Source organism: Azolla caroliniana, unplaced genomic scaffold (genome assembly GCF_043228905.1).
Source record: "Azolla caroliniana isolate FFs.n. ecotype wild unplaced genomic scaffold, voAzoCaro1.0.p SCAF_15, whole genome shotgun sequence".
Taxonomy (NCBI): domain Eukaryota; kingdom Viridiplantae; phylum Streptophyta; class Polypodiopsida; order Salviniales; family Salviniaceae; genus Azolla; species Azolla caroliniana.
Window position 1 is genome coordinate 16,803,396 of NW_028230450.1, and position 27,597 is coordinate 16,830,992.

The 27,597-nt window shown below is 39.3% G+C and overlaps 2 protein-coding genes and 1 long non-coding RNA gene across 5 annotated transcripts; all 3 read right to left on the bottom strand.

Annotated features, from left to right (window-relative positions):
- Nucleotides 1-13,087: 13,087 nt before the first annotated feature.
- On the bottom strand, nt 13,088-16,772 carry LOC147854843 (putative pentatricopeptide repeat-containing protein At3g01580). Of its 2 annotated transcripts, none has more exons than XM_087331657.1 (2): nt 16,686-16,772; nt 13,088-16,566 (listed from the first exon to the last, which is right to left on the bottom strand). In XM_087331657.1, the coding sequence occupies exon 2, from the start codon at nt 16,075-16,077 to the stop codon at nt 13,222-13,224; it is 2,856 nt and encodes a 951-aa protein (XP_087187783.1). In that variant the 5' UTR covers nt 16,078-16,566; nt 16,686-16,772; the 3' UTR covers nt 13,088-13,221. The 2 variants fall into 2 exon arrangements, with proteins under 2 accessions (XP_087187783.1, XP_087187782.1); XM_087331656.1 differs by having other exon boundaries at nt 13,088-16,605; nt 16,686-16,739.
- Nucleotides 16,773-18,739: 1,967 nt separating this feature from the next.
- Nucleotides 18,740-21,320, bottom strand: LOC147854844 (chaperone protein dnaJ 6-like). 2 transcript variants are annotated; one of them, XM_087330859.1, is made up of 8 exons: nt 21,112-21,320; nt 20,786-20,884; nt 20,495-20,596; nt 20,210-20,269; nt 20,002-20,108; nt 19,844-19,926; nt 19,314-19,401; nt 18,740-19,209 (listed from the first exon to the last, which is right to left on the bottom strand). In XM_087330859.1, the coding sequence occupies exons 1-8, from the start codon at nt 21,247-21,249 to the stop codon at nt 18,981-18,983; spliced, it is 906 nt and encodes a 301-aa protein (XP_087186985.1). In that variant the 5' UTR covers nt 21,250-21,320; the 3' UTR covers nt 18,740-18,980. The 2 variants fall into 2 exon arrangements, with proteins under 2 accessions (XP_087186985.1, XP_087186986.1); XM_087330860.1 differs by having other exon boundaries at nt 18,740-19,206; nt 21,112-21,295.
- Nucleotides 21,321-23,095: 1,775 nt separating this feature from the next.
- On the bottom strand, nt 23,096-25,173 carry LOC147854845 (uncharacterized). The gene is made up of 2 exons (XR_015531003.1): nt 25,085-25,173; nt 23,096-23,293 (listed from the first exon to the last, which is right to left on the bottom strand). It is a non-coding gene; the product is annotated as an uncharacterized LOC147854845 (long non-coding RNA).
- Nucleotides 25,174-27,597: the final 2,424 nt, after the last annotated feature.

A 27,597-nucleotide genomic window follows, 5' to 3' on the forward strand; every position in this document is an offset into this window, starting at 1 on the left:
TCTTTACAAATTTATTTGTTTTGAACATCTATACACAAACTGGAGCTACATAAATTTAAGCCCTATTGTTCATGGAACCCCACATTCTTAAATATGCCAGATCTCCTTTGCATACTATTGTATGATCCGACTGCTACTGAACTTTCTTGAAACTGGAGTAACTCAAGATGGACATTACATCGGTCAACTATAGCCAGCATCTTATCATTTACCGATACTCCAATAATGGATGCTTTTAACACAGTTTGTTTGAACTTTTATCTGGAGATGAAGAATTAAGAGTTTTCACTACTTTTAGATATACGAAAAGAAGTGTTAGCTGAAATTTGTTTTATCCACTGTCTAGCAAATTAATGTCGATGGAACAAAATGCACTCAAATTTTGTTATTTCCCTAGTGTGCTGATTCACCACCACTGGATGAGATTTGGGGAGGTCAAGAAAACAAACTCTGAAGACTGAGATCAATATGGTGGTGGGCAAAGTGATAAGAACAATTCATAACAATTTGTTCGCATGTTGTGTGCCATTATCAAAGGGATTATCACAATTTCTTGCAATATAGATGAGGACATTGCGATTGATGTTCAATGAATTTGGCACTCTAGCTCTTCCAATTGCTGAACAAAAAATGGATATTTCTATTGATGTTAGGATGAATTGCACTCTATCTCTTCCAATTGCTGAACAAAAAAGGGACATTGCTATTGATGCTCGATGAATTCGGCAGTTCTCAAAAATGGTAGGAACCCATGAGCAAATAGACACTCCCATAGAAATGCTCCGAAAGAGGACAGAAATTTTAGGGAAACACACACAAATACCACAACTTCAATGATAGGATTCAAGTGGGAGCCAAGTGAGGTCCAGAATCAACTTTAAATGGAGGGAGCAAGAAAGGGGAGTTGTAAGAATGGCCCATGTAGAAGATGTGTAACCATCATATATTGGCGATTTCGATTCTCTAATGCCGGTATGTTCACAACTGCTGGAAATAAAAGACAATTGTGCCGATCAAAAGACATGGTCACTACTGCCCTAAAGCAAAGTCTTAGTGCCCTTAAACCAAAGGTTAATGCTACACATCTCTAGTGCTGTAGACTTTGAGATCGGGTAGAAGACATTTTAGTGCCGATATTTCGATATCAGGTAAGGTCATTACAAGTAAGATTTAGAGGGGTCGAAAATCAAGAGACACCAAGGAAGATGACCAAAGAAGAGTTCATTATTTTATGGACACTTACATAATAACACTCATAACATGTGTGTGTTGTGTTCCATGGATCAAAATGACCCATCAAAACTATCATCTCGAACCACGGTATGGAACAGAACCTACCACTACTACTACTACTACTACTACTACTAACTTGTCGTTGCGTAGTGACCGAAGAACCCCCCGTACACATTTAAGAGGTACCAAAACAAAACTATTCCTTGGGTCGGGGCTATTCTTGTAATTCTTAGTGAACTTTGTTTGGAAGGGGGGGGGGGGGGCAGGCATTCTTTGGTCTAAGAATGAATGCTCCAGAAATAGCTTGTGCTAGTTTTGGTGTTGAATGAATGCTCACATAATGCTCTCTCTCTCTCTCTCTCTTAGTTAGGATGTAAAAATGAAAGACAATTTTACATAACTAGGATCAACAAGTGATCATGAAGGAGGAGGGGCGGTGGCGGTTATGTCGGTTGTGTTGTAATTGACGGACCCGGCACACATTTGTGGGGCATCGAGGGCGGCATGGAAATCGGCACGGGGTGCACGGTAGCTCAGCACCCCCATCACTGAGACGAAGCACGAGGGCTTCATCCCAACCACCGCCTCACAACATGCCTCCTTTGTCATCGACCACGGGTTCCGGTGCCTTCGTTGGCCGCCATTTCTAGTCATGTTCTTATTATATCCGAATGTTGGCAAGCATCCGAGGAACGATATCATCCCGTTCAAGCACGCCTCTACCTCAGTCTTCTTGATCGGTCGGTTGTCCCTTCGGCCATTGATGAGTCTAGTAGTATTAGTACCATGGGCCAATGCAGTCCCTCCCGGTGATAGTTGCAAATGGAGCACTAGGGCTAATATCAATGTAGCTATCCTCATGTAAAATGATAGTACCTTGGTAAACTCCATGATGATGAAAAGCGAAATAAGATTTAAGCCTCCCAAATTTCTTGGATTAGCCTTGTTACTACTACTAATCAACTCTTGGAAGATTAGCTCTTGAGGTGGGTGTCTTTTGCTCATTTAGATTAATAAGGGGGGATTTTAATGTGTGTGACTTTGTAAAATGAGAGATTCATGGGAGATGGTGAGCTCACCTACTTCACATCCCATGCATCATGGCCATCACTCAAATCATTCACAACCCCACCTTCCATGGCACTTATCACAAGTCAATCATGCATGATTCATGGCCATTGTCCCTTCTCTCTCTCTCTCTCTCTCTCTCTCTCGACACTTTATACTTGTAGTCGTAAAAGAAGCTATTCTAAGTTTCTTGGCCATCTCCATGCCAAATACACATGCATGTCCGTGCCCAACAAGGGGGGACCGTTAGTGTGAACATGGACTCCCAACTAAGCCGCCTCTATGGCTTCTTTTATGGAAGTGTTAAAGAGGCACAATCACAAGGGCGGGCGAAGATGAGCAATGCCAATTGTCGAGCAAGTAAATGAGGTACTACTACTCACGGAGAATATTCCAAGTTGTGCCAATGAAGTAAGCAAGGCACATACATTATATTTTATGTTATTGAATAACAAACTATAAATACAACTTATAAGTTCGCAACCAACATGGTTAGGGTCTCAATTTCTTTTCTTTTCACCATAACACGTTTCGTACAAATATTAGAACTCTTTTAGCTTAAGTTCTATTTTTATTTTTATTTGTATTTCGATGATTGGGTAGACACCCTATTTTATTGTACACCAATTGTCTCATTGGCCAAAATTTAGCCTTAGAAGACATAAATATATCTTTCTTTCTATCTATCTATCTTTCTTTCTTAGCAAAGTTGCTTCATGCAATAAAAACATTCTCTACGTTTTCCCGAGTGTCACATGTGCCCTTTATTTATTTTGTATTACAATTCTCAAGTTCAAATGCTTTTTATTTTACATTTTGGTGTAAAAGGTGCCCTTCATTTCCCCCTGCTTATATTACAAATACCCTTCATTTGACAACGGTAACAAAGATAAAAGTTATACAAACATGAATCATATGAAATCATTTACCTAATGAGATGGCAAAGTTTCTCTTCTTCTTTTTCAAATGCTCTAAACAAAACAATCTTGTTTTTTTTACTATCAACTTACTCTATCATTAGATATTAACCATATTCTACCAATTGGAGGATAGATTCAGTGCATCCATGTGGAAGGCATGGTGTGACATTCGTCGAGGGCTCAAGTGTGATCAACCGAGATCCGAACCTGCCTGGTTCAATCAACATATCCTATGGAACCCATGTATCAAGGATGAATCTAATCAACTACTGGGATCACGTAAGGGGTTGTCATGGGGATACATTGCAAAAGGTCTAGGAAAAAGTATAGAATGTTGGCAACGGTTTATGTCACTACCACTACAAGATCATGCAAACATACTCCATGGAATTAGGGACGGATGGACTATGAGATCGGAAATCATTAACACTCTACTGATTAGGGAATCTGCTACTCAAAGGACGACAATGGTGAAATGGATAGGCCACGAGGAGGAGGGATCTCTGATCCAGAGAGGCAGGGGACCACCAGATAGACTCGAAGGCTCTGAATTGTGAGACCACCAACACAGAATAAGGCAATTCGAGTACTCACGTATACTGGTCATAAATGGATTGTAGATCCTGATCCGATCAAAGTACAACCCGATTGGCACATATGTATTCATGAAAACACGTGGCTAAGTTAGGTCAGTTGGGACCCTTTGCAATGGACATGGCGTGATCCCTATGCAGGGCAAGGAAGCAAACCCATCCCTTTCTTCCAATTCACAACTAGATTGGGTCGCCACATTCTAGCCGCTCAAACTGCCTGAGAGCCGGTTGCTGCAAAGGTCTGGCACACATTTCAAGTTCCTCCCACAATAATCACCAAGTTTTGGTAGAAAGTCTGGAAACAACAACATGCGAGGCGAATTACCACGTTCCAATGGCTATTAATACATAAGTCCCTACCGGTGGGAGCATGGCAATGTGGGAACCTTAGCTCTCCTAATTGTGTAAAGTGCCCACACGCAATAGAATCAATACAACACACTCTATGGGACTGCCCAACGTCCCATCGAATATTGTGGGGGGTTGGCCGCTTGTTGCAATTATGCCAGGTGCAAGGCTCAATCAAGTGGGGAAATATATGTTGGCTATCATGGCAGGCCGCAATTGGCAGATACGAGCATCAGGAAGAGGGGATGACTTTGGTGATAAAAGCACAAGAGGTCTTTTTCTCCTCTAGTAGCAATGTCCACTCCACTCCTCTTAATGAGAAATCTCAAGAGGTGTTGGAATTGGTCAGCCCAATAACTCTTTGGATTCTATGAAAACAACGATGTATGCGAGTCTTCTCCAACCAAACCGCACATCCAACAAGGTTATTGAAAGAGATATGGAGTGAAATTGTAGCCACTCTAAAGAGCCAATATGATGGCATTAAGGGCGGCTCCGAGGGAGTTGGAAGACAATGAATAGCCTTCATCCAACAATGATCGTCCGCTCCCTTTCTTGAGTCAATGGGCATCTGCATAAGATGGAACTAACACGTCCCTTCAGGGATTTGTACATAATCGTCTCATTTGTAAAATTTTATAACTAATGGAAGGAGTTTTTTTTTGGAAAAAAGAAAAAGATATCAACATATAGTCTTTCTTTTCGTTTGATAATGGAAGTCCCAATGTAAGGCCTTGGGTTCAAGAGTCGACAAAAACATGTACACGATGATTATCATTATGTTTTGGTGTAAAAGGTGCCCTTCATTTTCCCCTGCTTATATTACAAATACCCTTCATTTGACAATGGTACCAAAGATAAAAGTTATACAAACATAAACCATATGAAATCATTTACCTAATGACATGGCAAAGTTTCTCTTCTTCTTTTTCAAATGCTCTAAACAAAACAATATTTTTTCTTGTTTAATATCAACTTACTCTATCATTAGATATTAACAAATAGTTTTTCTTTTCGTTTGATAATGGACGTCCCAATGTAAGGCCTTGGGTTCAAGAGTCGACAAAAACATGTACACTATGATTATCATATAATTAATTTACTCTATTGATAGCTTATTAGACTACCAACTAAGGTCATGTATAACCCTTAACATGACATTGACACTACTCCCACCCCCCCAATATATGGTCATGTATAACCCTTAACATGACATTGACCCTACAACTTCTTACATATACAATTGTTATGTTTTGTCTAATAGGCCATTATTCTTCCCTGGAGTACCCTGATCTTCTTCCTCAATCCGAAAGGCTCTTGGAAGACTACATCGATGCCATGTAAATGTGCCTCCATCTATAATCTTTCTTCCAAAACCACTGTTGCTCTCGCCGGCACAACTCATGCACTATACATGACCGAGATTTGATACCCTTTGAATCTCAACCACACTTGAACAACGAGAGTGGGTCAAGTAAATCTGGAGTGACACGTGTAATAGATTTGTTGGTCAATTTATACATAACTATTGACGGATTACAATTATGTACATGAATAACTCACCTTTTGGAGGAACATCTTCCTTTGATGGGGCCTAATCAGGTATGGTGTCCAACCAAAAGCCTTTAATTGTCATTGTTGTCTCCATGCAAATACCAGTTCTTTCTACCCCTTCTAACAAAAACTCTAAAACCAAAACCAATTTTTTAACACACATGCATCATTGTTGTTCAAAAACAAGTACCCTGGTATACTTTGTTCAAATATGAGGAAGTGGCATACCTCCCTTCACTTTGATATGCATTACCCCACTCGGCATCAAACATTTTGAGGTCTTTGGACCTGGCATCCATTTTTACAAAAGCAATATGTAAACAAATAACATTCCAACCATCTATACAATGTTCTGCACAATGCTCTTGAAGATTTGAATTGAAAAGTCACTCTCCCACATTTGTGATCATTTACATTTTTATCAGATTTTGTAAAGTTATGTAACCATCTATTTTAACTTCCAATTGAACATTTTTACAGCAAACTCTACCCATTTTAACATTTTTTAGAATCGGAATCACCAAAACCCTAATATTTCAAACCACTTGGTCAAATAGCAAAAAAAAAGCCGCAATAAAATACATGAATAATTTGCAGGTGGCGATGTTGATCATAATGCAAGTGCAACTGGTTTTTTGGTGCACATTGATGGTTGTCAAGAATCCCTCCTAAAACCACAATCTTTGATTTGAAAAACGTCGAAAAATCGACAAACATGCAGTTTTATACCCTAAACACTTAAAAGTTGGGCACTCCAATAATTATAAGTAGGGCGTCTTCTATGGAGCACGACATCTTAAGGGTGTATTCTGGGGAGCATTGTGTCTAAAGGGTGTAAGTAGGGCGTCTTCCTTGGAGCAAGGTGTGAGTAGGGTGTCTTCTGCTCTGTCTGGAGGGTGTGATTAGGTCATCTATCTAGTATGAGTAGGGAGCTTGAAGAGTGTGAGTAGGGCATCTTCTTGGGTGTTTGCATGGATGTTCCGTCCAATGAATTTCTTGATGGATTTATATATGGATGTTCCATTCAATGAATTTCTGGATGGATGTACGCATGGAGGTTCCATCCAATGAATTTCTGGATGGATGTAGGAGTATTTGGATGGATCGAAACATAGATTTAGCCTAATGAGAAGGCAAAGTTTCTCTTCTTCTTTTTCAAATTCACTAAACAAAACAAATTTTTTTCCTGATGTAGATATCAACTTATTCTACCATTAGATATTTAACAAATAGTCTTTCTTTTCATTTGATAATGCACTTCCCAACATAAGGCCTTGGGTTCAAGAGTCCACAAAAACATATACAATATGATTATCATATAATTAATTTACTTTAATGATAGCTTATTAGATTACCAACTAAGGTCATGTGTAACCCTAAACATGACATTGACTCTACCCCCACCCATGCTCCAATGGTTTTCCTTACACCTTATATGTATAATTGTTATGTTGGGACGAACTATAAAGAAACATGGTCCTTACTCATAGATACAATCGATTGGCAACATGTGCCCACATAATTTACACCTTGTTTTGTAGAATAGGAGTTTCATCAACAATTTCTCATGGAACAAAAGTTGAGATACAATGAAAACCAACCTACTTATTGCTAATTGGATAGGTTTGCATTGGCCAAGGTTTTGTTGATCGATCGTAATTCTATTCAAGACCATGTAACACACTCATTTAAGAACATTTGGTTGGCCAACATTTTCTACACGATTCCCACATAAGATGCAAAATTATAACAAATAATATTCGTTTTCTGTGGGAGGTAAAGATTGCGCAACATAAAGCTGAGTTTTCCATGCTAGAGTAAACTTATGTGAGGGATTGTTATAATAGTGACACGAAAAGCATGGGGCACAAAGCAATAGTTTTTCGGCCATTGAAAATTCATTAGAAACATGGCTAGAAGCCTCGGAAATCTTACAAAAGGATCGTCTAATAATAATAATAATAACGCACACATATCTTACTAGTAAAATCTCCATATAGAAATTTGTCTATTGCCAATATTTTTCGCTAACTTGTCCTATTGGATATAAGCATATAATTAAACCGCGGCATAACCTATTGATTGATCATGCACATCTACATAGTAAAGGGATGGACGTGGGTGTGTCGCGCGTGCCCGTGCCCCTCATGAGACAATGCTTGATGCTCCCGTGGGGGCGAGCCGAGTGTGAACGCGGACAAAACAAATACAGATCACAACACACACATATATGTATATGTATATGTATATGTATATGTATATGTATATGTATATGTATATGTATATATATATACATATACATATACATATACATATACATATACATATACATATGTATGTATGTATGTATGTATGTATATGTAGATAGATAGATAGATAGATAGATAGATGATAGATATAGTAGTGGGAAGAAGCAAGATATATGGGGGGGAGTGAGAGATTGGAAATGGGAGTTTGAGAATCCAATCAAAATTTGCTTCAAAAACTTAATGCCACAATTGTCACTAATTCCTTCCCTACTAATGGATTTGCTATACATACATACCTAACCCTAAAGATGCTGCAGAGGAAGAAGAAAGAAGAAGAAAGAAGGAAGAAGAAGGAAGAAGAAGATGCAGTGAAAATGTATCCAATTTAGGCTGTAGATTATGTTTGTTTTGTGGTTTTTTTACTGAATCTCTGATTTTCGTATCATGGATAGCTCTGGCCGCCCCAAGGACCTGAACCTGAACCTTGATCTGGACGTTGATCTGAGCTGGAGGAGCCCAATGCAGCAGAGTATGGTGATGAAGAAGAGTATGGTGCTCCTGCTGGTGCTGGTGGCCCCGCCTGAAACGTGGGACTGCCTCCTGCTGGAGCAGCAGCAGCAGCAGCAAGAGGAGGAGGAGGAGGTGCCTGCTGCACATTCACATTGGCTGCTGCTGCTGTTGGTGGTAGATTATTAATAGTAGTGAGACGTGGAAGGGACCGCGGAACAATAGGTGGAAGGGGCGGGGCCTGCGCAGGTGTTAAGAATGGCCCCTGCACAGCTTGGGATGGGTAGGCAGGAGTAGTAGGAGGAGTAGTAGGAGTAGTAGTAGGGGTGGGTATGAGTATGGGTATGGGTGTGGGTGTGGTTAAGACAGGAGTAGGAGGAGTTCCTGTAGGGCTTGTGAAGATTTGGCCCTGCATTGCTTGGGATGGAATATTATTACTATAAGGAGGCCTCTGCCCCGCGGGAGGGCATAATGGCGGTGCCCCCGGAAGGACAGCAGCTCCTCCTCCTCCTCCATAGCCGCCGCCGCCGCCGCCGCCATGACCCGCAAACCCTAACTCTCCCAAGGCCCGGGAAGCCACAACCGCGTAATGCGGCGATGCAGATTGCCCCAGGAGGAGGAGGAGGAGGAGGAAGGAGAGGAGCATCATGATGCCCTTAATAAGAGCCATCATGATGGGATTGGATTGGATTGGATTGGATTGGATTTGGAGATTGGATTGGATTGGATTTGGAGATTGGATTGGATTGTATGGTATGGTGTTGTATTGTATTTGGATCAGATTAGTGAAGAAAGAATGACAGTTTTTGAGATTTTTGAGAGGAAGACATGTATTGGGAGTGCCTTTTATAGTGTTCTCAAGTCAATCCCACAGAACAGAGTCTTCTTCTTTTTCTTCTTCTTCTTCTTTAGCTTTTTTTTAGGATCCCTTGTCAACCTCTGCTTTTTGCTTTCCTAGCTTTCTCTCCTTTTGCTTTTTCGCCTTTTTTGCTTTTCCCATCCTCTCCCTGCCTCTATTTTTAGTTAACATTCACATTAAGTGCTTCACACATATCCTCTCTAAGTCTACCTTTGAGGATGAAAGAAAGATCCTCATGAAAAGTAGTGGGGGTGAAAAGCAAAAAGCTTGAGTTGGCCTCTTTAAACCACACGCACAGTAAAAGAAAAAAAGAAGCAATTCACATTACCACATTTCATGTTAAGTTTCGTATCACATAACTGAAAGAACCGATGCTTGATTGATTTGTGTGATTGTGTTAAGGCCTATATATGTATCTATTGGGAGAAACCTCACGATTGTTGTAAAATTATCTCTTCCCATGTAAGACATGTTTTATCTCAAAACAAATTTGAATTTGTATGTTTCCATTTTACTGATCAATGGTTTAGTTTCCATTGTTTCCAATCATGAAAAGAAACATGAAATGGTGTACTTTCATATGAAATTAAGATATTAAATAGTTATGACTGGACACTCTTTAGAAGTTGAATCTGTTGTTGTTCACTCATTCTCTGTAGGAAATTAGACTGAGTAAAGAAATTAGAATTAGAAGGTCTTGGCAGAAATGGGGATCTGCAGATCTTGATATCTGCAGAATACATATTAAGCTGATTAAACTTTAAAAAAAACGCAAAAGTTACAAACGGAAGACAAACTTTTTGGGACAATTATAATACAAAACTTTGAAGATAAACAGAGTTGAGGGTTTCCACTTTTGGAGAGCTGTAAATCCTGGATCGTCATGCTATAGGGTAAAATAGTTTTATATGAGAATGTAAATCTGTGTATTTACCTTCTTGAATGTAATTGATGATATTATTTCCTTATTTGTATGAGTCGTTTCTAGATATAAAAGTATGCGTGCTTCGTTGCCCTAAACACTCCCGGACCGTCTACCCTCATCCTTTCTGATAGATTTTAAGGTGAGACATTTGCATGTAACTTAGGAGTTTTGTTCCAATTAACATTAGACATAAAAATTCAGAGTCAAGATCCTAGCATCTAGATTTTAGCTGAACAATTGTCCCTCCACTGAATGTGATTCCTTAACTGTATAAATCTGCGTATGAGAATCCCTGCTCCTTCATCTGTGGATTATTGTTTTCTTTAAGAAGGCTGACTTTCAGTATTTCAGCAATGGCAGACATTGCCAAGAAACACTTAATACAGGTATACAATCTTTGCAACACATGCTTTGAGGCTTTCTACTTCTGCGCCTCCCATGGCGGAGAAGGATTCCAATCCAGATTCTACTGCAGAAGAAACATCTGAAGAGGCATGAACAATCTGGAAGCGTGCAGGATCAAACAACAGGAGAGCCTGAATCTTCTGGGAAGAGTGGAAAAGAGCAATCTGAAATGCCTGAAGAAGGTAACGAAGCCATTCTTAATGCCATATCAACTGTGGAAGCATTGATGGCAGAGAAGTCACATATTTGGTTTTTTTAACTCCAAATTTTCAAGAAGTTTGGGATTTGTGAAAAACCAAATTTGCAGAGAAGCATTGGTTTCTTGAAATCACATATCTTAATGGCTTTTCACTTGTAGATTTTTAAGAAATTTGGAGTTAAAAAAACCAAAACTGTAAATGGTCTTCTCCGTATAGGTTTTCAAGAGTTTAAAATTGAGAAACCTACTAGTGTTACTGTGTTCTATTTATAGGTTCTCAACAAGTTTGGAATTGAATCCAACAAGTTTTAAATGGTTTTCAATTTTAAGTGTTCAAGTCTTTAAGAATTCAAAAATCACAAGTTTCTCGTTGTTTTCTTCTTGTAGGTTTCAAGAAGTTTGGAATTGCAAAATCGTAAACTTTAAATGGTTTTGCAGTAGAAATTTTGAAAATCAGAAATTGTAGTTGTAGGTTTCCAAGAAGTTTGGAATTGAAACAAGCACAAGCCTTGAATGGTTATTCAAGAAGTGAAGCAATTACAAGTTTTAAGTGGTCTTCTACTTCCAAGTATATATGTAGGTTTTTCAAGAAGTGAAGCAATTACAAGTTTTAAGTGGTCTTCAACTTCCAGGTTTTCAAGAAGTTTGGAGTCAGAGAAATTTGAACCTACTGGTCAGCAATTCGACCCAAACTCTCATCTTGCTTTATTTGAAGTGCCTGACCCAACTAAAGAAGCTGGCACTATTGCTGTTATGGTCAAGGTAGATCTGTTTTTATGCATAATGTGCCCGTGCCCCTCAGGAGACAATGCACGAACAAAACAAATACACACACACATATATAGTGAGAGATTGAAATGGGAATTTGAGAATCCAATCAAAATTTGCTCCAAAAAGCTTAAGTGTTACAATTGTTGCTGGTTCTCTTGACTCACAAAACCATTAATGGATTTGCTATACCTAACCCTAAAGATGTTCCAGAGGAAGAAGACGATGATGAAGTAGAAGAAAATGAAGAAGGAGAAGAAGAAGAAGACGAAGGGTAAGGAGAAGATGGTGCAGGGGGAAGGTGATGAAGAAAAGATGCAGAATTGTTAGCCCTACATCTACATGCATGGAATTTAGACCCTAGATTATGTTTAATTTTGTGTGTTTTTTCCCTTCTCTGATTTTGCTCATTACACATGTGGAGGTTGCCCACGCGCGCCGCGAGATCGCCCCACCAGATGGAGATCATGGATAGCTCGAGCCCGAACCTGGGGCCGAACCTTGATATGGACCTTGGCCTGGACTTGAGCCCATTGCAGCATAGGGTGTGGGAGGCGGCGGTGGCGGCGGCGGCAGCAGCATTTCTGGTAAGGTTTGCTGTTGATTCATTCCTCCAGGAGATGAGTATGGCACAGCAGAGGGGGACATCATGAAAGCAGGTGCTGCCTGCTGAGGCAAGGGTGGAGCAGGAGCCTGCTCATATATGTTGGCTGGTGGTGCTACATTGATAGGTGCAGATGTTGGGTAGCCAGGAGGAGTAGGGGTTGGTAAGACTGGCCCTTGCTCAGCTTGGGATGGAATATTATAAGGAGGGGGAGGGCATAATGCGCCCCCCGGAAGGGCAGCAGCTCCTCCTCCTCCTCCATAGCCTCCGTAGCCGCCACCGCCACCTCGACCCCCAAACCCGAACTCTCCCAAGTAGCGTGAAGCCACAACTGTGTGCTGCGGCAATGTACATAGCCCCAGAAGGAACATCATGATCATGGCCATTAGAGCCATGCTGGGATTGAATAGAACTGGATTGGAATTGGATATTGGATTGGATTGGATTGTATTTGGATCAGTTGTTAAAATTTTTTGAGAGGAGGACATGAAGGGGAAGGGAGGGGTGGGGGCTTTTATAGTGTTCTCAAGTCAATCCCACAGATTTTTCTTCTGTCTTCTTCTTCTTTTTTTAGCTTTTTAGAATCTCTTGTCAACCGCTGCTTTTTGCTTTTCTAGCTTTCTCTTTTTTGCCTTTTTGCTTTCCCCATCCTCTCCCCCCCCCTCCCCCTGCTTATTTTTAGTTACACTCCATCCTCTTCACACATATCCTCCTTCACTCACCAAAAGTGGTGGGGGAAAAAGCAAAAAACTTGAGTTGACCTCTTTAAGCCACACTCCTGTAACACTCACTCACAGGGGAAAAAAGCACGCATAATATTGTCCACCCATGTTACACGGGGTGTGACATAACCTATATATACCTACGGGTTGAGGTGTCAGACAAGAGTTACTAAACCCTAAACCCATCAAAAATCTAGACACCATCACCTCCCCATCTTTCCAAATCAGCATATTGGGCATAAAAAATAACAGGCCCCGGATTGCTAATCATTCACTTCCCCATCTTTCTGGATCAGCATATATATTGTACATCAAAATAAATGTCCCAGGTTCCGTATCACGCAATCCAACTGCACATTCAAAGGCCTGCTTACCGAGCTCCAAGCCACTCCATTTCCGACTCGCACTCATCACTGAATGCATAGTCACGAGATCAGGTTGGAAAGGCATAGTATCCCACATAATGGCTGCGTAATTCAGTTGTCCTGCACGGCCGAGAAGATCCACCATAATGTTGAGATGCTCAACACTCACATATCTGCAAAAATCTTTACTCAGCAACACATGAAAGCAATCTTGAGCCTCGTCCACAAGACCGGCATGACTACATACAGTGAGAACATTAAGGAACGTTGTCTTGTTGGGTCTTATGCCTTCCTCTTTCATTCTCTCAACAATATCAAATATGAACCCTTTCTCACCGCAACTGGTGTATCCTGCCATCAGTGAAGTCCATACCACAACATTGCGATGCGGAAATTGATTGAAAACATTCCATGCTTCTGAAGGTGAACCTGACCTTGCATACATGTCCACTAAAGAGCTTCCAATGAAGGTATTGTGTTCAAATCCTTGCTTAGTAATTTCAGAATGAAGCCAAAGGCCCCTATCCAGTACGCCAATGCTAGAGCAAGCCTTTATACAATAAAGAAAAGAGATGGGATTTGGAGAGATGCCATCATGCCCCATACTGTCAAGACATCCAAACACATCATCAAAATGTCCATTCTCTGTGTACCCTGCCATCATAGCATTCCATGTGACTATACCTTGAATAGGTTGATTGCTAAAAATGTGCCATGCATCTTCAAGAAACCCCAACTTACCATACATATCCATGAGCGTGTTCGAAACAAAATGTTGGTTTTCCAATCCTGCTTTTACAATCTCCGAATGTAGTTCGAGACCCCTGTCTATTGATTTTGAGCTTGTATATGCTTTCAACCCACAAATACACCCAACATCATTCATGGGAATACCCTCTAATTTCATTTTCTCCATACATTTCAAGACATTCTCATGATAATGATGTTGTGAGTAACAATTTATCAGTTCATTCCACCATGATACATTGCTACATTGTTCATTGTTGAATAAATCTTGTGCCTCCATGAACGAACAACATTTACCATACATCGAAAACAAAGCAAACCCAACAGAAGAATCTCCTTCAAGTCCTCTTTTCACAATCACCGTATGAATTTCTAGGCCTAAATCTATAGCTGCAATCCTCCCACAAGCTTGCAAGCTGCATATAGCTATAGCAGCACAAAAGAATTCGTAATTTGTTAACATTTCATCAATCCTAACAAGTATTTCTTCACTCGAACCATATTTAGTTAAACCAGCAGTCAATGCGCACCATGCAAAACCATTTGGATAAGGCAATTCATTGAATACATCTTGCGCTTCCAAAAAGAAACCACAATTTAAATAAAAATCTACCAAGGCACCACCTAGGATTTCATCTGATTCAAGACTTTCTGTAGCAACATCACTATGTATTTTAAGACCCTTGTCTATCGCACCAGTGAGGTTACAAGACCTTAAGCTAGAAGAAAAGAGGATAGCATCCGGAGACAATCCATGTCTTTGCAACAACTCAAAACTTTCCAAAGCCTCATCATAGAATCCATGCTCTGCATACCCAGTGATGAGTGCAGTCCATGTGATCACACTTTGGTTGGGCACTTTGTCAAACACATCCTTGGCTTCACAAAAAAAACCAAGTTTTGCATACATTTCTACAAGTGAAGTACCGAGAGATAAACCTAGCTCTATTCCTCTTTTAATAATGTTTGTGTGTAATTCAAAACCCCTATTGGTGGCACCTATACTATGACAACAATTTAATAGATACATAACAGTCACATGACTTACACATATCCCTTCTAGTTGCATTTTTTGCAAACATCTGAGTACGTCTTCATCTTGTGCAGACTCTACATATCCAGCTAGCAATATATTCCAAGAAACCACATCTCGACCTCGCATTTTATCGAATATGTCACGTGCTTCTGCTATTGAGCCAACTTTTATATACATATCAACTAAGGTATTAGAAACGACAATGTTCTCTTCAAATCCATGTTTGATAATAAGGTTATGCATATCTCTGCCAGTGTTTATGCTTTCTATAGTCATACCACAAGATTTCAAGCTTCCTACAAGTGTGACAGCATCTGGTTGCATGCCCTCAACTTGCATAGTTTCAAAACACTCTAGTCCTTGTTTACCAAGTCCACACTCGGCATAGCCCATAATAAGAGTATTCCACGCAACTAAATTTTGACAAGGTAGGTGATCAAACACCATTCTGGCTTCACTTATTGAACCACATTTAGCATACATGTCAACTAATGTAGTACTCAAAATCTCATTTTCATCATACCCTGCTTTTATGATTTCGCTATGTATCTCTTGACCGCTCACAACACTCTTGAGTTTGGTAGAAGATTGCAGTAGTCCTTGAAATGTATAACAGCTAGGGGATACTAAGCTCTCCCGCATTCGCTGGAGAACACCAAGAGCATGAAGAAACTCACCACAATCGTTATGTCCTTGTATAAGAGCTGTCCATGAATATACGTTAGGATACTCTAACCTCTTGAAAATCCTCTCTGCAATAGATGTGCTACCACATTCAACTAATGTTGGAACAAGATAGTTCCCAAGCTCTCCATGAGTTTCTAATCCACTCTCTTGTAGAATCACAAGCATGCGCTTCACATGGGCTAAATCCTTGCACTTCCTACATGTTTTTAAGGTGATAAGAAAGGCATCAACCTTTGGAAGTTTGGCTGTTCTCTCCAACAAGGACAGTGGCTCCTCGATAAATGCCATATCTCCTTATCTAGCATGTTTTTCTCGTCCTTTGTTTGGCAAATATAGTGGGCTTCTGGTAATAAAAATCTGGCTGACTTGCAAACACAAAAGAAACAAAACATACAATGCCTGAACGTAAACAATACAATTGATGGATATAATAAACAATAAAAATGTAAAGGAATTGAATTGACCCATCATATCATACATCCCTATGCTAAAAACTTTACTCATCTGAGCATGATTTGATAAGGTCTTTGACCTATCTGAATGCACATACATAGATTTGATAAAGTCCTTGACTTATCTGAGTATGTCATACATCCCTCTGCTAAAAGCTTCACTCATCTGAGCATGATTTGATAAGGTCCTTGACTTATCTGAATGTACATTGATTTGATAAAGTCCTTGACTTATCTTAGCATCATACATTGATTTGCTAAGGTCCTTGACTTATCTGAGTATACACTGAATTTTGAGAAGATCCTTGACTTACCGGAGTATACACTGAATTTTGAGAAGATCCTTGACTTACCTGAGTATACACTGAATTTTGAGACGGTCCTCTACTTATCTGAGTAGTATACATTGAATTTTGATAAGGTCCTTGACTTATCTGAGTATACATTGATTTTGATAAGGTCCTTGACTTATCAGAGTACACAGAGACTGAGACAAAGACAGGGAATGATGGTTGGATGTCTCAGTTCTTCTTCTGTTTTGGGGGCGAATCAGCAAAACAAATGCCATCAAGTCATCCCCAAAGCAAATATTTTAATTCACAGGATGCCCCTCAGATTTCCACTATTTTCTACCGATTGCCCCTTTTCTCAGCCTTCTCTCCCGGCCCGAGTGGGCAGGCGAAGCTTCTAGCTCAAAAATGAAGAGAGCTGGACCCGAGATCGACTCACCATCCAAACGAAACCCGATAAGTTTAGGAATAGCATTGGTAACTTCATGACTCTTAGATGTTTCTTTGAAAGCTACGACTTTTTTTTCTCGGGGAAACAACAAAAACATAGTAGGGCCTTTTGCAGGATTTTCCACCTTCTCCCCATACAAATGTGATTGTACATGGATAGATTAGCGCTCGTCAATACTCCAGACTTTATTCGCATTGTTGCCTATCCAAAGAAAGTGCGGACAAATGTGCCTACTATACTACCAAGCTTGGGACCGGCCTTCTCCAAATCAAATTAGAAATTTACCTTTTTATTGAGGGGAAAGAAGAATTGTTGCTTCCTTTCTTATCGTTCTCTCTCCCCGATCAATCGATCGAAATAACATTCATAGATGGGCGACAAACATCGATTTCAATGCATTAGTAATCGGAGCCTTTTTTAAGCGGTGGAGGTTTAGGGAAGAAGCATAACTCCTGTAGATGAAATGACATTGAGAAGTCGCCAAACATTTGGCTTACTATGCCACACTAGAGCTATGGCATGTGCCCTATATTTTAGTGATACTCCTCCAAACATGCATGGAAATCATCTAACTAAGGGGTATGATGAGAGCCTACAACAAGTACATTGCCAAACTACTAAAGGACATCCAAGCAAAGACCTAGAAGACAAGTAGATGCAAAAACCCCTCTTCTAGTTGGGCACCCAGCAATCCAAATAGCTTATGAGATAAGACACAATTTTTTGGAACATTCATCCTTACCTTTACTACTGTTAACTATCCCTCGATCTTGTAAGCTTATGTGAGCTATATCGTTTTGTGTTCATATTCTCATCTTGGAATTTGATCAAGTAACACAATCTCCAATTATGTTGCTCCAAACATCAAGCATGGTTCAAGACCATTCACTCTCTTATTTAAGCTAACATGCATGTCTACCACAAGACTAGAAAAATCATGCTATCTAAAAATTCATACATCTCTACCAAGGGATTAGGATAGTCACAGTCCGTGTCCATAGACAATACTGATATGTAGGTTAAGGCTAAGGGTAATATTCTTCATATGGAGTTAGGACATATGATGTGATCATGAATTCCAAAGTAGCCATCATATCTAAGTAGAGATTTCTACTGTCACATTGGAGAGGTACACCCTACAAAGAATTTAATTTAGATAATGATCAAGGAAAAAAGTGACTAATGAGGGCCTTCCTACTCTCAAACATAACAAATCGCAATCAACACCTTGTCACTAAATTAAACTCCAATGTAACGAAAGAATTGGAGGCATCATGACTCAATACAGAGAAGATTATAGATTATGGAAAAATTTCAACATGATCAGCTTTGGAGAGACAAAGAAAGGAGAAAGTTTTATAGAGAGAATCAAGAAGTTTGGCAGCAAGAGGTTGAAAATTTCTTCAAGTGAGTTGATTAAAAGAAGATAATGGAAATCGATCAAACAATCACCTTAGAGATATTTTAAGTAATCAGATAGTTGGGCCTCCCAATTATCCAACAATATTGATACTGAGATTATGATACAAATTAGTATTCCACTTATTCTCAGACAATACATTAGTATATTATTACAAATTCTCTTTGTGAATATTTACACCTTATCAATGAATCGTTTGGCGATCTCTAACAGCTGTTTGATGAAAACCTGAGTTAGTTATAATCAATCCGTAGGTTACATATATATGAGATGACAATAGAATCCATTTTCGATGTGAAACAATGTTTAAGGAAAGAAATACATACAATGTTCCATGCTCTCTGAGAAATTCTAGTTCTAAATTTCAAATGACTTGCTTGCAAAATTTACTAAATATTACAAAGTCTGAGTGTGAAATATCTTAACTCCCTCTATATAGATACAACCTTTTACTCCATAGAGCACATACACATATCAAACAGATGAATTTATCCAACATTGATCACTCTTGTTGTAGTCAGCCACCTTGCTAGCAGTTTTTCTGCTCTTGCACATCAATTTTGCACTCATCTCTTTGCTTACTTTTTACCCTTCATTCTCCCTGTCATCCGTTTCCGAGCAGCTTCAAACTCCTCCTCAGTGGGTTCTGCAACTTGTTTCTTCCCTTTCTTATGCTTTTCCTTGCCAGAGTATTTCGCCTCTAATGCAGAAGCTAGCGAGTCCATGGAATTCCGGTGGTTCTGACGGTTGGATATTAAAGCCACCAAGCTACTACCATCCTGCTCTTCTGTTTTTTTGTTCCTTCTGCTACAACATTGAAATCATGGTATATTACAATGCAGGATTTATGATTATTATACGGAAAAGTGTTACATGCAAAACAAGATAAATGCCATCAAACGACAAATTACTTCTTTGGTCTTCGAGATTCTGATGGTTTAGGTGTTTTGGCGACCTTTTTGGCCCACTTCTTGTATGCTTCATATTCCTTCAGTTCACCTGTTGGAAAATATATGAAGTTCAATCCATAACAAAAGAAATGAACTTTACAAACCAATTCCCAGTTATGAGGATAAATTCCCGACAATCATCTAGAAAAGACTGCCCTAGTTAATGAAGGGACCTTAGTTCTCTTGCTCATCATTCGTGGATTCAAATAATTGAATGTTACTGCATTTCTCAACACCGATCTTAATAGATACTCACTTTTATCTCAAATAAGGTGCAGCTGACAAATGCCATATAGTAGCATAAATATAGTTTATGGAGAGAGCAAAGCATTTCATTCTCAAAATCCTAGCTTCCAAAACTCGCTGAAAACCATCATTCTAAAATTCCTGTTGCGGATACTCTTTAAACATTATTCTTCAAATCCCTCCCCAAATTGAAAGCAACTTCTTTCATCAAACACTTCTCTGAGTACATAAGAAATCAATTATACCAGCAGAAATGCAATCGTTGATTATATCCATTAGCCTATGTGAATCTTGCTCAGGCTCTGAGCACATCAACTGATCGAATACTCTGAAAAACCACAAATTTCAAGACGTGAATGTTTTTCCCTTTTGATGGAATGGTTGCCAGTCCATGTCTACTTACCTGTCCATTTTCCCTTTTGATTTTGTGTAGATTTCCTTTAGGTCTTGTTTCTCATTTTCAGAACCTTGATAGGAGGCTGCAAACTCTTCAATCTCATCCTCAGTAACCTTCAACAAAGAAGAGGAACAGCTCAAAAAACCATCAAATAACTGTATAGGTTCGCAGTGGGCTTCCAAGAAGCAAAGATCTTGGTTACAAGCAAACGCACCTTCTTGTACAGTGTTCTGAAAAATGCATACAGGTTACGCACAGTTTCACTTGATAATTCCTGCATTTTAATTTAAACATGCAATAATAAGCATAAAAGTATCAAATCTTCTTTGCAAACTAACACATTATTTTAATAACCATAAAAATATCAACTCTTTCTTGCAAACTAACACATTTACCTTCCCAGTGATCTTAAGAGAACAGTGATATATGTATGCACTAAAGGTGATCTGCTTATTTCTACAACCGTTAATGTATACAGAAATGTATGAAAAGTACTTACTGCATCTTCGATTGATCCAGTCTGATCGTACACTTTTCTCTTTTCCGGATCTCCAAGGATCGCAATGACATTCTGAAGAGATTGGAACTTATCTTTGGTATTCTACAGAAAGGACAAAAAGGTATTAAAGAAACAAAATAACAGAAAGACAAAGCAAAGCTCAAATTTGATAAAAATGAGCCCGTAATTTTAGTGGAAAGAAAACAATATGAACATATACTGAAGCTACAACATAAGAAATACAGCATGGAATACATAGTAAAGGCTAAAATATGAGAAAACAAAGTAAACCTGATCGTTTGGATTCTTGTCGGGATGAAGGCGGAGAGCTAGCTTATGGTAAGCTTTGCGGATCTCTTCGTGTGTGGCACTACGTTCAACACCAAGAACCTGAAGAATAAGCAGGAAGGGGGAGAGGGGGATGAGCATTGGCTTACGAAAATCAGCCAAAGGTCAACAAGAATCAAAACTCGATGACAGAGAAAGAGCAAAGAGAGAGAGAGAGAGAGAGAGAGCCAAAAAACGGCCTAGCAGACGGAACCAGAGAGAGATGAAGAAGAAGAAGAAGAGGGGGAGGAAAAACGAAAAGGAAACTGCTGAAGCCATTAGATACCTACCTCGTAGAGAGAGGTAGAAGAAGAGGTTTCTTGAGAGATGTCACGTTCAGGCCTTCCTCCTTCTCCGTCCGATTCGGATTCAGCATCTGATTCTTCTGACGCGTCCAGGACCTCCTCCTTCCTCCTCCGACGAGGCATGGCGATGGAAGATCAGAAGAAGATTGGAGATGGCGATGGAGGATCAGAAGAAAGATTGGCGATGGCGATGGCGATGGCAATGGCGATGGAGGATCAGAAGAAGATTGGAGATGGGGATGGAGGATCAGAAGAAGATTGGCGATGGAGATGGCGATGAAGGATCAGAAGAAGATTGGCGATGGAGATGGCGATGAAGGATCAGAAGAAGATTGGCGATGGCGAGGAAAGCTTCGATCGAATTCAAGGCTTCCCTTCTGTGGGAACCCGCACGTTTCGCGCGCGCGCGCGTTTTCGCGGGTTACTTCTGTCTCTTTTCGCGCCATTAATCCTTTTCATTTTTGGAGGGAGCAAAAAGAAGGCTATTATTAGTAGCGTAGGGTATGGTAGCCTGTAGGCTAAGGTATGGAAAATGTTAGGGTTAGGGTTAGGGTTTTGGTGGTTATCATGTACATATGAATCCAATGAGATACATATTGCAAGCACCTTCTGAGTAGATTGGTAGGGTATGGTATGGTGGTTATCATGTATGAATCGAATGAGATACTTCGGCACCTTCCAGTCAGGTGAGCGTGAGGTATGCCTAAAAAGGTATATGCGCCCACACATCATTTAGGGCAAAATGCGGTGACCATGTGTGTGTTTGTGAGAGAGATATGATATGGTATGGTAGGATATGATATGGTATCGTATCGTATCGTACGGTATGGTGGTTAGTAAGTATGAATCCAACGATATACCGTAGCACCTTCGAGCAGGATGAGCACTCCCGTTGAGCCATCAGATGGATGCACTAACCGAGAACACAGCAAATCGAACCCCGGACGAATCCAACTCCAACACAAAAACATATTACGGTTTGTTCGTTCAAAACGAAAAATCATGAGAGTGGATGTTTGAAAAAGGCAATACCAAAGATCGTCGAAAAAGAAGATTCCACCAACTCTGGGTCGTGATATTGGCAAAAACATTTCTAATACATATAAACGAGAGTTTTACTTTAAAGTATTCCATGATAATTACATAAAGACTCATATCTTTAAGGACAACTCAAAAAGAGAACTGTGATTGATGTTTTTTGCTAGGTTGAGATATTGAACATTGTTATGATGTTGTCGATATGATTTGCTTTTAGTCAAAAGACTCGTGAAAAGCTGTGCTAGTTTAACACCCATGCAAGAGTATGTGAATATGGTAATTGATGATGGCCACAACACCAAATGCACTGCCTTTATCGACTGGAAATATTGTAGAATACACTAACAGGGTCGTGAGCTTTAGAATATCATGGAAACATGTAGCAATACCATTGCCTCTTTTATAATAACCTTCCAAATTCACAAAATAAACCATTCCATTCTAATTACCATAAATCAACTCACAATTATAGTGTTTACTACTTCTTACCATGACTAATTTAATGATCGAATTAGAGGAATTAATCGTGAAATTTAGGGCATTTCTATAAAAGAGGAAATCGTGTACAAGATTGGACCTTCACTTCGTGCAAATACATTTGAATATATATACACATTGACATTCAATTAGCCCAAATATTCATCCGTGGCTTAAATTAAGGTCCCTGAATTGGAGAAACTCATTTGTCGATAGATTCACAATGACATGTTTCACAAATGCCCTGATACACAGCTGAAAGGCATTATAGAAATCCATCCATTCATTACATTCCATTTACATGTTTCCATGGGCAATTAGTGGGCTACAATGCCATCTACTCATAAATCTACGTGCCACCATTTATTGCTGCAAAAGTTTCTATCTGTTACTGAGAATACAAAAGATTGTCGTCACTCCATCTCTAGATATAATCTTCCTATGTGCACAATAATATCCATGATCTTAAATCACATTAATCTTTATACGACGATTACATTCCTCACAATAAAATTTCTAAACTTTCGGAATATCTGTGAATTATTTTAGAAATTTCTCATTTTTTTCAGCAAACACCTCGTGCATGGAACGCAATGATCCAGGCTCATCTCCTTCAACTTGGTTTTGTGAACAGCCCAACCAAAAGCACTCCCTATATACGAAAGGATGGAGAAAAATTACTAATTGTTGTGCTTTAGGTTGATGATTTGCTAATCACAGGACCTAATGAGCAAGAAATTGCAGATTTCAAAGCTGATCTTAGTAAGATATTTGAACCTACAAGTGTCGGTCACCACCATTACCACCTCTGCATTCAATTCATTACTGTTGAAGGGGGGGAGTTTTTTGAGTCAACCAAAGTACATCGAGAAGCTCCTACAACGATTCAGATTTGAAGAGTGCAAACCAATCTCCACTCCTGGAGAAGCAGGTTTCAAATTCGCATATCAAGACAAAGGAGAACTGAGCAATGTACTCTTATACCAGCAAGCTGTAGGTTGTTTGATATTTTTGTGCAACACACGACCTGATATTCAATATGCAGTTTCGCAATTAAGCAAGTTTATGCATATCCCTGGAACAAAGCATTGGCAAGCAGCCAAGCGGGTTTTCCATTACCTCAATGGCACTATGGATTTCCGCCGCTTCTATGGAGAAGGAAATTCATCTACTCTAACAACCTTCACTGATAGTGATTGGGGTGGCTGCATCGACACTCGTGTATCACACAGTGGCAATAGTTTCATGATCAGCAATTCCTGTGTTTCCTGGCTCAGCAAGAAGCAGCCAAGAGCTGGAACATCAAGTTGTGAAGCCGAATATAGAACAACATTCAGCACTAAATAACAGTGTGTTCAAAGTGCCTTGGCTATTGCAAGAAATCCCGTCTTCCATGCACGAACAAAACACATTGAGGTGCACTATCATTATGTGAGGGAGCAGTTCCATGGTGGTCCATGCTAAAGTGATAAACTTGGTCTATGTACAAACTCATGAAAATGTTGCAGAAATTCTTACAAAGGCTCTATCCAAAGGAAAGTTTGAATAGTTTTGCAAGGAATTGGGTATTCTTCCAACACCTGGATAGTGACAACATTCAAGTTCACACCTTTCACTTCAGGGAGGTTTGTTACACTTAATGTGTATCCTATGAAAGCTTTGGTGAGAACATAGTTTGAATAGTGTGAGCCTAGTTAAGTGATTGTTGGGTTTCCTGCTACCTGTAGATATTGGTTATACAAACCATTCTATATCTTTGTAATCACAAGATCGTTTTATCTAATCTACTAATTTTTCCTTAAGTCTTCTAAGTCATCATGCTGTGTGAGAGTTAGTCTTAGGATCCCTGCATTTTCTACATTCTCACAGGAGAAATCCCTTTCTTTTTGTAAGAACACAAGTTTTGGCAGAATATGTACACTCATTCCACACAGCTTATGAACTTGAGAATACAAAATGAACCTGATCGTTTGGATTTTTGCCAGGATGAAGGCCAAGAGTCAGCTTATGAAGACGAAGGGCAGGCTAGACATTGGTTCCAGGTGCAGGACATCGAGATATAATGAAACCCAACGATATAGGACTTAGGTGTTAAGGTTCAAAGTGAGAAACAATATACTAGATTGAGAAAGGAAAAAAAGGAAAAAAAGGAAAAAAATATTATTTACTATGTATTCATCTTCTCACTGGAGAAATCTCTTTCTTTATGTAAGAACACAAGCTTTAGCAGAATTTGTATATACATTCACAGCTCTTGTAAGTTCAGGAATAAAGCAATATCAGTTAGCATCTTTCACTCCACAATGAGAAGTCCCTTTCTTTTTGTAAGAACACGCCCTTGTAAGAACACGCCCTCTGGTTGAATGTTCATATTCATTCCCATACGTTACAGAGACAAAATCATCAATGTTTGTTCTTTGCTATGATTCCTTCATTAACATACCTCATCACAACATCAGATAGAGATTTTATTGGTAGCCACAGCAAACCAACCTTCCATCCTACAGATATACCACTGCAAGGCTTTATATTCAAGCGCAGACAATCTGGTGAGCACAACGGACAGAATGGATTTAGTTGAGGATATACTCAGGTTCCCACTAAACCCAACAAATCTCCACAAAGTTTCACAAACCTTAGGTCAGGATTTTCATTCGCCACAATCGAGAATGCCTCTGATATTGAGATATCCTCCTCATAATCATACCGGATTCTCTTAGCCTTTAAAAAAATGAATTGAGTACTATAAAAGCAGGATTTAGTCGAGGATATATTTCAGACCCCCACAAACCCTATCTCCGACAAATTTCACAAACCATATCTCAAGCTTATTATCCACCACAATCGAAAATGCCTCTGATATTGAGATATCGTCCTCATGATCATACTGGATTCTCTTTGCCTATAAAAAAGAAACGAATTGAGTACCATAAAAGCATCAGTATATCTGAAGAAGTTTGGTTTACCTCTTCCAAATGGGGCTCAAACTTATGCCCAACTTCAGGGACCACTTGAGCAGGGACTTACTGCCAATCTATATCAAAAAGAGCATAGCTACATCGTAAACACTGCCACTTATACACAAATCTAAGAAAAAAGAAATTAAGTGTAATGTTTACCTCTCCAAATCGTAATCATACAGGACAGAATTGGGTGACAATTCCAAATCAAACTGGCCTAAAGGTTGTGCTCACGAGCTCTATGTAACATATCGACATAGTGTATGCATTCTTTGTCATTTTACAATGTCCAGTGGATGATGAGAATAATTGAGAATTCGTGCTGAAAACATCACTCTTACCATGAAGCTCCCATATCCATTGGGTAGCCATTAGAAGAGTCAGTATGGATTCTGTCACCTATACATCCTTTCAACTCAAGTGCAGTGACCTGAATTTGGAGGGCAGCTCTCAATCTCATGTTGAAACTAAAGCAGCAAATAACTCCAAAATAACCCTGAGCTCTTCATTATTCCCCAAATGCCCTTTATCACCTGGTAGGAGCAAATATATGGTCAAGTTATCTCAATATATATGTGCTTTTTGAGCAATTGCATCGCTAACTCATCCCCTTCTTTCTCATATATGTGCTTTTTGAGCAATTGCATCGCTAACTCATCCCCTTCTTTCTCTCATGGGTTGACTGAGGTGATTTTGGGAAACAGAGAGAACCCAAGGGAATTTCAGGGAAATGAAAGAAAAACTGAATAGTGTTGTAGACTGTTTTTTCCTTAAATCGGTTCAAGACATGGAATCGAGTTGATCGATCCACTACCTTACACCACGTCTTTTGACTCCCAAGCAGCAGCCAAGCCTGAAATGGCAGCTCTGGTTACAGGAAAACTAGCAACGTCAACGATCTACTTAGAGACAAGAATCACATTGTTCAGTTCAAATACAGTGAATATATTGCTGCTCATCATTATCATGAATATATTGCTCTGGATAAGCCTGAAATGGCAGCTCTGGTTACAGGAAAACAAGCAACTTCAACAATCTACTTGGAGACAAGAATCACATTTTTCATTTCAAATCCAGTGAATATATTGCTGCTCATCATTATCATGAATATATTGCTCTGGATAAGAGTACATGCACTTCACCTGTCTTTACCACTTCCACAATTTGGATACCTCCATTGATCTACTGCCCGCATTTGTCTTCACCACATACATTATTTGGCTTGATTTGCTGCATCTCTTTCTGCTTCATCACTTTGTATACATGTTTGGGCATGGTATAGTTTGCCACACATCTTACTAAGGCATCTCTACACTGTTCATCTTCCCCTTCTATATGTCCCTCGCAATTATATGCTGCATCTTTTAGGATTTCTTATCATAACAAATAATGTTGAAGACTAAATATCTGCATTAACGATGTATTAGTCCATAACTTTCTGTAATTAACTATGCCATATAAATTAGTCCTGTCTTATCCCTCAAATGTGCATAGAGGATTGCCACATTAGCCAAATGTTTCTAACATGTACGTGTAAGAGACAATCTTAAATCACATCCGACATGTATTAAGGACAACTAAAAAGTAACGATCGGCAACGGTTCGGTTCGGTTCGGTTTGAGAGGATCAAAACCGAACCGTTTAAATTTTTTGAAGCCTAAACTGAACCGAACCGAACCACAAAACCGTTAAACCATTAAATCGTTAAAACCGCGGTTTTGTGGTTTGGTTTCGGTTTTCAACTTAGGTCAAATTTTAATTTTTAAATTTATAATATTTCATTTTTTTAAAATTTTAAAGATGTTCCTAAAATGTGTGAATAAGGTCTAAAAATGAAAAGATTGTTTTAAAACAAAAAATTAAAAACCATTAAACCATAGTTTCTGACTGTTGAAACCGAACCGAACTGTTAATCCGTTATGTCGTGGTTTCACGGTTTGGTTCGGTCCAAACCGAATCGTTGCCTGTTACTAAAAAGAGAAATTTGATTGATGTT